Here is a 12685-nt window from a genome sequence, read left to right on the forward strand (position 1 = left end):
AAGTATATATTTATAATTTATATGTGAAATATTTATGTGTTTATTATAAATATAAATTTGCATATACTTCTAATTTATAAGTATGTATTTATTATATTATATATTTGTATGTATTTATAAGTAACTTTTATTATAAGTATAAAAACTCATAACCTTTCATATTCACAAAATATGATTTGCACAAATTTACATTCGCAAAGTATTATAAACGCAAGTATGTTTGTGTCTTTTCTTACATGTTCACAAAATATAATTTGCACAATTTACATCCACAAAATAAGATTGATTATGCATAATGGATTTTCTTTTGTGAATGTGAAACAGCGTACGCATTCGTGAATCATATTTTGTAAATGCATTAATTTTGAGACTATTTTAGCTCCATTTTGCTCTGCCGATAAAAATATTTGCAAAAGAATGAATGTAGCAAACACAGACATGGAGCGATCCAAACCTTCCAGAAACATCCGCGCTCTTTAAACCGCACCTGTCCAGTCAAATTACTGAAATGTAATGAACTTAATTATGATGACTGACAACTGAAATGCTTTGGTTTCACACTCATCTCAGTCTCTGAATCAGAACTGACTCCGGTTTCTTGAATGTACAGCTCAAAGCGTCTGTCTGACATGAATGTGTCTTTGATTCACATCAGGTTGTGTTTTATCTGAAGCCTGTGGGACGTCAAAGGTCATGTTTGCTAAAACAAAACATGAAATGTTATGAGTTATTGGTTATGTAAATGTTCTCGGCTTTATTTTTCATATTGCATGATAGTTCGCAGCAGAAAGCTCTTTTATTGGCTCGTTCTCTGTAAAATAGCAGTTAAAGCGTGATGTGTGATGTTGAGAAGCTCGGCTCCTCGAAATCTGTGAAATAAAATGTTGTAAATAACTGAAGCGTCTCTCTGATGCATAATCAGCTGTGTTCGTGTGTAAGGATGTATTTGATGTTCTCTACATCTTAAGAAACTCCGGAGGAGAAATATCTCACGATGCAGCACGTTCATTGACTTGAGTTTGACAAAGCGTCTGAAAATCAATATCTGGCAGCGCTGCTGTTTGCAGTGAACAGAATTAATATACAGCCTCGGAGTCAGTGAAAACACTGCTGTAAAATCAGATCATTCATGCTCATTAATGCATCAAAAATATTATTCAGAATGAGTTTGAATGTGATATTACTTCTGTTTCATTCATCACACTGGAAATGGAAGAAATGTTGAGTGCAGTGCATTGTGGGATACTGTATTCCAGCTGTATGCTGCAGTTTCCCAAATAGTAGAGTAGAGATACAGTAATTTGCATATGCATCAGGGTTATTATTATAACTAATACTAAAACCATAAAAAATGTTATTTACTTGAAATGCAATAAACCTTAACTGAAATAAAATAAATATTAAATAAAACTTAATTTACTTGCCAAGATGACTTTTCTCATTTTTTAGCTTAACTTTATGTACTAAAATAACTAATTAAAATTAAAACTGTAAAGGCATTTAAAAAAGCTAAAAGCAAAATTACGAAATGTTGAACTAAAGTTTAAATAAAAACAAAGTATAAAAATAAAAACTAATTCAAAATATGAGTAAAAACGATAACAGTTATTAAATTACTATTACTAACAAACTATAATAGCAGCTAAATAAATAAAAATGCTAAAAGTTACTACAAGATTTACAAATTACTACAACTTTAAAATAAAAACAGTAATTCAGAATATAAATGAAAACTAATAGTTACTAAATTACTAAAAAACTACATTAGTTACTGAATTAATAGAAACAATAAGAATTGGTAAATGAGAACAAAGTATTAACAAAAACTATATCAAAATATTAATAACAACTATAATAGTTACTAAATTACTATTACCAAAAAAACCGAGTTACTAAATTACTACAACTTTAAAATTAAAGTAAAAACAAAGTTAAAAAACAAAACAAAACAACTATTCAAAATATTAATAAAAGCTAATAGTATATCAGTGATACTAAAACAACACTGCTGTGCAGAAGAGATGCTATATACTGCAGGAATAGTAGTGTGCATTTACAATTTATGCATTTGGCAAATGCTTTTATCCAAAGCCAATTGCATTATTGTAAAGGTGGACATTGATTTTATTTCATGCATTCAAATACCATGCACTTTTGCTCATGCGTTCCCTTGGAATCGAACCCATGGCCCTGGTGTTGCTGTTTGAGCTACAGTGTGGTAGTTTGTTTTAGTTGAAAATCAAGCAGAAGAAACCAGAACGCTTTCAGCATCATGCAGCGGTGATGCAAGTGTTGCATACTCTCATACATTCACATTTGCAGTTGTGTGCTTTAACCAGTTTACAAATTCAAGCAGTGTTTTATTAACACGCTGAGGCTCAAACACACATTTATAGCCAGTGTGAACATGCTCGCTCTCTTTAAACTGGTGTTTGTGACCATTGCTGTGTATTTGTTCTCATGATAAAACTGTGCTGGGAGATCTGGAAATCACTGCTGCCTCCTGCTGTTCTGCAGTGGAACTGAGCTTTAACACAGTTCAAAGGAATATTTCTGGGTTATACTTGATTTTTAAGGTGTCTTTGTTACAATTTAATTATACAACTGACTACTGAGTAATATTAATTAACATGTACTTACTGTAGATTTAGGGTTAGTTGCGTGTAATTATAGTAAATTGCTGTTATTACTTTAAGTACATGTAATATGGACACTAAATTGGTGTAAAAAAAAAAAAAAAAAATCAATAACACTTTATTTTAAGGTATTTATTTTGTATTGTGATTGGTTTAATTTATTTTCCTTATTCAAATAAATTGAATATTTGCTGAATATGTACTCATCTATAGGCCATCCCAGATTAGGATGAGTTTGTTTCTTCATCAGATTTGGAGGAATGTGTCAGCAATGGATGCTCTGCAGTGAATGGGTGCCGTCAGAATGAGAGCTGATAAAAACATCACAATAATCCACAGCACTCCAGTCCATCAGTTAACATCTGGAGAAGACAAAAGCTGAAACAAATCCATCATTGTCCTTGTTGAAGTTTAACAGACCTGGTCATTTTCACTCTTAAGTTCAGCTTTCTGAACTTGAAAATCAAGATAATAACAACAGTAGAAACATTCTTCAAAATAGTTATAGTTTATAGATGTTTACAGTCTGTTATGATGGATTCCTGTACACTCAAGTCAAGGCTATAAACAATAAAAACACATTTATACTTCATTATACAATATTTACACATTTGCAAAAAATGATCACGTCTGTGCCGTAGGTGCTCTCATATCAGACGAGCCAAAGCTTCACCTGATGATCAACAAACGCCAACGACATCTGACGACAGATTGACATTCAGCACTATATGAACATTATCTACAGTAAAATATATATATATTACAGCATACTGTACATCTCAAACACATCAGCTCTTTATAATGCAGAAAGAAGCTAAATAATACTAACACTCAAGTATAACAGTGCAATGTGAAAACTCCCCGATCAAATGTTGTCTTAATATTATTCAGAAGCTGCAGAAACTGAAAAAATCACATGTGCTTTGATTATTATTTAAAAAGCAGTGGCTGGATTCCAGGCTCGCAGGCCTTTAATACAGTAAGAGCATGTGCTTCTGCGTTTAAAGCTGCAGTGTGTCAATTACAATACGACACCCGCCACCTTTAACATGCAGAACACAAAACCGATCAATAAAATAACCACTAAATACACAAAATGATCAAATCAACAGCTCTTATTTATAGAAGCTTGTTTCTGCCACAGGATCAAAAATTTAAAAAGGAACCATGACTTTTTTTATCTTTTTTTCTAGCAATTCTGAATTTATATTTTATAATTCAGAAATTTTTTTCCTCACAGTTCTGGCTTTTTCTCAGAATTATGAGAAAAGAGGTCCATATTGTGAGAGAAAGTCAGAAGCGCGAGATAAAAAGTTGCAATAGTCTTTTTTTATTGTTTATTTCATTGTAGGGGGAAAAAAACAGAATTGCAAGATGTAACATTATTATTCTGAGAAAAAAAAAAAAAAAAAGTCAAAATTATGACTCTCTTGCAATTCTGACTTTTCTTCTTTGTGAGGAAAAAAGTCAGAATTCTGAGATATAAACCAGAAATCGCAACAACAAATGTCAGAATTGTGAGATGAAAAGTTACCCTCGTTTATGGCAGAAACAAAACAGAATTGCGAGATCTCACAATGCATACTTTCTTCACAATTTTAAGAAAAACACAGAGAAACTTAGAACTCAGAGAAAAAAAATGGCAAAATTGTGACTTTAGAAACTCAGAATTATGACTTTCTTTCTCGCAGTTCTGACTTTTTCTTTAATTTGTGAAAAAAAAGTCACAATGACCTTTTTAATTTTTTTAATCCGTGTCAGAAACAGGTTTCCATACTTATTGCTGATAATAAAATCAAGTCAGGCCAGAAGGGATGAAATCAGTCGATGTACTGCGAGAGCCAGCGGAAACCTTCGCCGTAACCCTGCTTCTTCAAGACGCTGCACATAAAGACCTCCAGCGGCCGCACGTTCAGCTCCTTCAGCGACACGCTACCCTGCAAACACAACACCAGTCACAACTCTGTTCAACTACATACAAACACGTTATGATGCTCACTGACAAATCATCATTAGTGTTTAATATACACAACCAGTTTAATGTTTTTTAAAGAAGTCCCTTCTGCTCAGCAAGCCTGCATTTATTTGATCCAAAGTACAGCAAAAGCAGTAAAATTTTGAAATATTTTTACCATTCAAAATAACAGTTTTCTATTTAAATATATTTTAAAATATAATTTATTCCTGTGATTTCAAAGCGGAATTTTCAGCATCATTACCCCAGTCTTCAGTGTCACTCTAAATCATTCTAATAAGCTGATTTGCTGCTCAAAAAACATTTATTATTATTATTATTATGTTGAAAACAGCCGAGTAGAATTTTTCAGGTTTCTCAGATGAATAGAAAGTTCAGAAGAACAGCATTTATCTGAAATAGAAATCTTTTGTAACATTATAAATATCTTTATCATCACTTTTGATCAATTTAAAGCATCCTTGCTAAATAAAAGTATTCATTTCTATAATCCTTATAATCACTTAAAAAAAAAATTTGTTGATTGCTGTGCATCTGTGCATTATTCTCCACATATAGCGCGATCTGAACCCCAAACACAAAAAAACCCCGGTATTGTCCACTTTCAGGGCATCGTGAGTTCATGTTTTACTGCAGAAGCCGATAAGCGCCCTTGTTGTTTGTGAACAGAAGCCGATAAATCCACTTTAGCGAATCAGCGCGCTGTATTCAGGTCAGGTGACAAGGCTACTCTCACTCTGAAAAGACGCGCTAGCTGAGAGGAGTTTCATCAAAGCTGACTAGAAATATTTTACGTTTATATATTAAATATATTTATATATGATATAATTTACATGAATATAAATATATACATGCAAATACATGTAAATATTTTCAAAATATATGCTGTATGTGTGCGTTTATATATACATAATAAATATGCACAGTACACACATATATTATGTAAACAAAAACTTATTTTGGATGCGATTAATATACACACACACACACACACACACATATATACACACACACTGATTCCAAGCTTTTGAATGGTATAGTGTATAACGTTACAAATGCTTTTTATTTCAGATAAATACTGATCTTTGGATCTTTCTATACATCAAAGAATCCTGAAAAAAATGTACACTTTAAAATACATTTAAATAGAAAACAGTTATTTTAAATAGTAAAAATATTTCAAAAATTTGCTGAGCAGAAGGGACTTCTTTAAAAAAACATTAAAAATCTTACTGTTCAAAAACGTTTGACTGGTAGTGTGTTTGTGATCGGCTGGCGCTGACCTTCCCAGTGGTCTGTCCGTCCAGAGCGAACACCTCTCGCAGACTCATCTCGCTCACGGCCTCCGGGCGGTCGATCTTATTCCCCAAAACCAGCACGGGCACGCCGGAGATGGTCTCGTCTGACAGCAGAGCCTGAAACACAGACACCGAGCTCAGAGAGAGAGGAACGTCTGCCTGCGATCGACTGAAGCAGCGCACACTTACATCCAGCTCCAGCTTAGACTCCGCCAGACGCTCGTGATCCGCACAATCCACGAGGAAAACCACACCGTTGACCGCAGGAAGGTAGTTCTTCCACACTCTCCGTGCTGCAGATGAACGACGACATAAGGACAAAATGTATATATTAAAATCATTTCTTCTTTGTTTTCCACTGAAATTTAACAGGTCCGGAATGACACGAGGTGAGTATATGATTACAAATTGATCACATTTGGGAAAACAAATGAATTAAATATTGAAATGATAGTTCTGACCTTGTACATGACCACCCAGATCAAACGTAGTGAATGTCATTCCTGCGATGGTCAGCTCCTCTGATGCTGAGAGAAACACAGTCAGCCCTGAGCAATGCCTGATGGGAATTATTCATCTCACAGCTCTATTGTGCTTTAATTGTAGTAATGGAGTCTTACTGGGGTGTAATGTGGGCACATGTTGTCCTAATCTGTCGTCTTTGAGCATGTGCAGCAGCGTCGTCTTCCCAGCATTATCCAGCCCAAGAAAAACCAGCTTTCCAGACTTCTTATACAAACCTGCAAGAAACAAACACAATATATATAGGATTTGTTTCACAGAAGTAAGTTTTTAAAGAAATTAATGCTTTAAATTCATGAAAAGTGACAGTAAAGACATTTATAATGGTACAAAAGATTTCCATTTGAAATAAATGCTGCTCTTTTGAACTTTCTATTCATCTGTGAATCATGAAAAATAAAATGCATCAGTTTCCACAAAAATATTGTGCAGCAATAATCAGATAATAATCAGAAATGTTTCATCAAATCAGCATATTAGAATGATTTATGAAGATCATGTGACGCTGAAGACTGGAGTAATGATGCTGAAAACACAGCTGCGCATCACAGAAATCACTGATATTCACACAGAAAACATATTTTGAATTATTATAACATTTCAGATTTTTTTTACTGATTATTTAATCTAATAAATGCAGCCTTGGTGAACAAAAAGAGACTTTTTTCCAAAAACATTATAACATCTTACCAAACCAAAACAAGTTTTGACTGGCACTGTACAAGCAGTCTGTAGTCTAGTTAGTTCTTTTTCTGACTTTTTTATTTGAATAATATTTGAGCGATTAAATCTCATAAATCAGTCAAATGTATGTGATCTTCATCTGAACTCACCTAAAAACTGCAGCACTCCACTGAAGCCTCTGTAGATCCAGTCAAATATAAATGACATCGCAGATGTTTCCTAACAAAAACACAGAAAAGATGACTAATATTTTACACAAAAATAACCAGGCTGGTCACTGAAAGGCTGTGGGTTTGAAAGTTCTCAAAAGAGAAACACTAGTGTACTAATAATCTACTGTAAATATATGCAGAACAAACATGTGTAACGTTACATAATACTATAACACTTCTATCACATGGTGATACTTTGGTATTTTCTGTTACTTTTTGTCCCATGTTTTTGACATTTAGGGCACTATATCATAATATTAGTATGTTACAGTTAATATGTATATCTTAATTAAACCCATTTTTGTGTGTGAGTCATGAAAATAAATGTCACACAACGCTAAAAAATTTATAAATAAGGGCACTATATCATAATATTAGTTTGTTTTTTCAACACCCATCAATGTGCATGTAAATATTATGGTAAAAATTCAGTACCATGGCATATCGAGTTACAATAACATCTGTACTGTACAGCGCATCTGGAAAACCTTATTCCAAAATATCATTATTTTCCTCAAAATTCTACAAACATAATGACAACGTGAAAGAAGTTTGTTTGAAATCTTTGCAAATGTGTATTAAAAAAAAAAAAAAAAGTAATTATAAATCACATGTGCATGAGTATTCACAGCCTTGGTTTGCTTGGAATTGAGTCTCATCAGACCAGAGAATCTTGTTTCTCTCTGAGGGTCCTTTAGGTGCTTTTTTTTTTGCAAATTCCAGGGTCTGTATTCTTAAAGCTTCTAAGAATCCTCTCAGAAAGCTCCTAATTTAGCTTAAACATTTCTATGTAGGAGTCTTAGCTTAAGAGAGATTCAGGACAGCAACTCTGAGTGAGGAAAAGACAAAACATTTATCTTAATGAGGAGGCAGAGCTGACCCCGTTGCTAGGTATGACACAGCCTTTTGAAGAATGTGATTGGTTGGTTGTCCAAGAAGGGAAAAAGAGAGCCTGTTTTTTCCTGTTTTACTGTACTCTCTCTCTCTCTCTCTCACACACACACACACACACGTGTATATGTGACCCTGGACCACAAAACCAGTTTTAAGTCGCTGGGGTATATTTGTAGCAATAGCCAAAAATACATTGTATGGGTCAAAATTATCCATTTTTCTTTTGTGCCAAAAATCATTAGGATATTAAGTAAAGATCATGTTCCATGAAGATATTTTGTAAATTTCTTACCATAAAAACTTTATTTTTTATTAGTAATATGCATTGCTAAGGACTTCATCTGGACAACTTTAAAGGTGATTTTCTCAATATTTAGATTCTTTTGCTCCCTCAGATTCCAGATTTTCAAATAGTTGTATCTCAGACAAATATTGTCCGATCCTAACAAACCATACATCAATGGAAATATTATTTATTCAGCCTTCAGATGATGTATAAATCTCAATTTCGAAAAATTTACACTTAAGACTGGTTTTGTGGTCCAGGGTCACACACACACACACACACACACACACATATACATATACAGGTGCTGGTCATATAATTAGAATATCATCAAAAAGTTTATTTATTTCACTAATTCCATTCAAAAAGTGAAACTTGTATATTATATTCATTCATTACACACAGACTGATATATTTCAAATGTTTATTTCTTTTCATTTTGATGATTATAACTGACAACTAAGGAAAATCCCAAATTCAGTATCTCAGAAAATTAGAATATTGTGAAAAGGTTCAATATTGAAGACACCTGGTGCCACACTCTAATCAGCTAATTAACTCAAAACACCTGCAAAGGCCTTTAAATGGTCTCTCAGTCTAGTTCTGTAGGCTACACAATCATGAGGAAGACTGCTGACTTGACAGTTGTCCAAAAGACGACCATTGACACGTTGCACAAGGAGGGCAAGACACAAAGGTCATTGCAAAGAGGCTGGCTGTTCACAGAGCTCTGTGTCCAAGCACATTAATAGAGAGGCGAAGGGAAGGAAAAGATGTGGTAGAAAAAAGTGTACAAGCAATAGGGATAACCGCACCCCGGAGAGGATTGTGAAACAAAACCCATTCAAAAATGTGGGGGAGATTCACAAAGAGTGGACTGCAGCTGGAGTCAGTGCTTCAAGAACCACTACGCACAGACGTATGCAAGACATGGGTTTCAGCTGTCGCATTGAGCCACTGTTGAACAACAGACAGCGTCAGAAGCGTCTCGCCTGGGCTAAAGACAAAAAAGACTGGACTGCTGCTGAGTGGTCCAAAGTTATGTTCTCTGATGAAAGTAAATTTAGCATTTCCTTTGGAAATCAGGGTCCCAGAGTCTGGAGGAAGAGAGGAGAGGCACACAATCCACGTCGCTTGAGGTCCAGTGTGAAGTTTCCACAGTCAGTGATGGTTTGGGGTGCCATGTCATCTGCTGGTGTTGGTCCACTGTGTTTTCTGAGGTCCAAGGTCAACGAAGCCGTATATCAGGAGGTTTTAGAGCACTTCATGCTTCCTGCTGCTGACCAACTTTATGGAGATGCAGATTTCATTTTCCAGCAGGACTTGGCACCTGCACACAGTGCCAAAGCAACCAGTATCTGGTTTAAGGACCATGGTATCCCTGTTCTTAATTGGCCAGCAAACTCGCCTGACCTGAACCCCATAGAAAATCTATGGGGTATTGTGAAGAGGAAGATGAGAGACACCAGACCCAACAATGCAGAAGAGCTGAAGGCCACTATCAGAGCAACCTGGGCTCTCATAACACCTGAGCAGTGCCACAGACTGATCGACTCCATGCCACGCCGCATTGCTGCAGTAATTCAGGCAAAAGGAGCCCCAACTAAGTATTGAGTGCTGTACATGCTCATACTTTTCATGTTCATACTTTTCAGTTGGCCAAGATTTCTAAAAATCCTTTCTTTGTATTGGTCTTAAGTAATATTCTAATTTTCTGAGATACTGAATTTGGGATTTTCCTTAGTTGTCAGTTATAATCATCAAAATTAAAAGAAATAAACATTTGAAATATATCAGTCTGTGTGTAATGAATGAATATAATATACAAGTTTCACTTTTTGAATGGAATTAGTGAAATAAATCAACTTTTTGATGATATTCTAATTATATGACCAGCACCTGTATACACATACATGGTTTGTGTGATCTCTTTGCTTATAGAAGGTTCTGACAGACCCAAATCATCACTGCTGCATAGTTGCATTTTTCCATTAGCCAAATATGTTAATGTAGTGATTACTTCCATTTCTGGCATTATGGTATTTCTGCGCAGTGTTGGAGATGTAAGCATGTCTCTAATAAGATCGGTCACAAACACATTTTTCACACATTTCTTCTCCCTCTTCACGTTTCGTCCATTTTCTCCACCTTCTGTAGGTTTCTCCCATCTGCATATATGATCACGGAGCTCATCTAGAGTGACCATCAGCTTCTTGGTCACCAGTCCAGACGAGGCCCTTCTCCATCAGTCGCTCGGCTCTAGGACGAGTCCTGGTCGTTTCAAACTTCTTCCATTAAGTGTAACAGAGACCACATGCTTCAGTGAACCTTCAATGCTGCAGAAATGTTTCTGAACTCTTCCCCAGATCTGTGCCTCGATGCAGTTCTGTCTCGGAGGTCTACAGATGATTGGACTTCATGGCTTGGTTTGTCAGCTGCGGGACCTTATATAGACAGGTGTGTGCCTTTCCAAATCACGTCCAATCAGCTGAATTCTCCAAACAAGTTGTAGAAACATCTGAAGGTGCACATGATGCACCTGAGCTCGGTTTTGAGCGTCGTGGCAAAGGCTGTGAATACTTATGTACATGTGATTTTTGTCATTTTTAATACATTTGCAAAGATTTCAAACAAACTTCTTTCACGTTGTCATTGTGGCGTATTGTTTGTAGAATTTTGAGGAAAATAATGAATTGAATCCATTTTGGAATAAAGCTGTAACATAACAAAATGTGGAAAAAGTGAAGCGCTGTGAATCATTTCCAGATGCACTGTACTCTATAGTGTACATCACTGACAGCTGATCTACTGTATGTACTGTACACTGTGTCAGCTGTCAGTCATGTACATACACATCAGTTTTCTGCTTGAATATGAATATTATCTATAATGTTATTATTATTATTATATATGAACTTATCGTATAATACTCGTGACAGCACGAACAGACCAAACACACACAGATCAGAGTGACAGAGTCATCAGGTGCAAGATAACACACACACACACACACACACACACACACACACACACACACACACACACACACACACACACACACACACACACACACACACACACACACACTCCGTTAATCCCAGGCCTGAATAAAGCCTCGACCGTTTCTCTCTCTCTCTCTTTTTCTGTGTGTGTGTGTGTTTCTGTGTGTTTTTATCACCGCTTACCGTTTCTCAGACGCGTGTCGCGGCTTCAGTGCGTTGTCGGTGAATTCTCCGGTTTCTGCCGTTATTCTCTGAAAGCGCGCGAGCCGCGGAGCGTCTGTAGTAACCCGCAGGATCTCTCACATGAGCGCGCACGCCAGTCTGACCCCACTTCCGCCTTGAGGTACGTCACACGCGGTGCGCGATCTCATTGGTCAGAGAATGTTGCTAATTTTACAGTTAAATAACATAATTAAAACACGTTTTTGTGTGTGTGAGTCATGAAAATAATGTCACAATGCTGGAAAAGTAAAAACGAATAAATAAATAAATAAATAAAAAATGTTTCTCGTCAAAATCACGATGTCTGGGCACATATAATTTAACCTTAATAAATATTTTTAATAAATATTTTAAATTATTTATTTATTTATGCGCTAATGTCAATAAGATTTGAGATACTGATACTGATTTTGATACTGATTTTCTTCCTGTAAGCATCACCCGGAGACTTTAGTGCGTTTATTTATTTATTTTTATTAATTTATTTTTGCTTTGTCATTACTCTAAAATGATTTTCCAGATATTTTTTTTTTATTGAGAACATTGTCAAAGATCTTTCTTTGCTTCAGGAAAATGTTTTGTATGGATTTATTAAATGAAAAAGACCAACAACACCAGAAAAACCATTTTTTTTTTTTTTTTCTTATTTTGCCAACAAAATATTATGCACATAAATGCAAATTTTCAAGGCAGAGACCACTTTTTTTTCTGCTTGCTGATTTACAGCAGTATTTTGGGACTATTTCCAGTTCACCTAATAATTAAGTAGTAATTAAAAAAGATTGAAATATGCAAGTCTTTTAATCTTTTCCTTTTAATATGATTTATTTTCATTAGTTACCCCGGTCCATTTATTTAATTACATTTTTTAACTTCTCGTGTATTGTAACTGCCAGTTTCTTTGAGGTTCTCAATTAAATCTTTAAAAAATGTACAAAAAAGTAAAAATGTGAA

At 35.1% G+C, this 12685-nt stretch overlaps 1 protein-coding gene across 1 annotated transcript; it reads right to left on the reverse strand.

Moving 5' to 3' along the window:
- Nucleotides 1–2909: 2909 nt before the first annotated feature.
- Nucleotides 2910–11858, reverse strand: sar1aa (secretion associated, Ras related GTPase 1Aa). The gene is made up of 7 exons (XM_058792609.1): nucleotides 11693–11858; nucleotides 7265–7334; nucleotides 6530–6649; nucleotides 6371–6436; nucleotides 6099–6202; nucleotides 5895–6026; nucleotides 2910–4573 (listed from the first exon to the last, which is right to left on the reverse strand). The coding sequence occupies exons 2-7, from the start codon at nucleotides 7320–7322 to the stop codon at nucleotides 4457–4459; spliced, it is 597 nt and encodes a 198-aa protein (XP_058648592.1). The 5' UTR covers nucleotides 7323–7334; nucleotides 11693–11858; the 3' UTR covers nucleotides 2910–4456.
- Between the last annotated feature and the right edge of the window lie 827 nt (nucleotides 11859–12685).

Source organism: Onychostoma macrolepis, chromosome 12 (genome assembly GCF_012432095.1).
Source record: "Onychostoma macrolepis isolate SWU-2019 chromosome 12, ASM1243209v1, whole genome shotgun sequence".
Classification (NCBI taxonomy): Eukaryota; Metazoa; Chordata; class Actinopteri; order Cypriniformes; family Cyprinidae; genus Onychostoma; species Onychostoma macrolepis.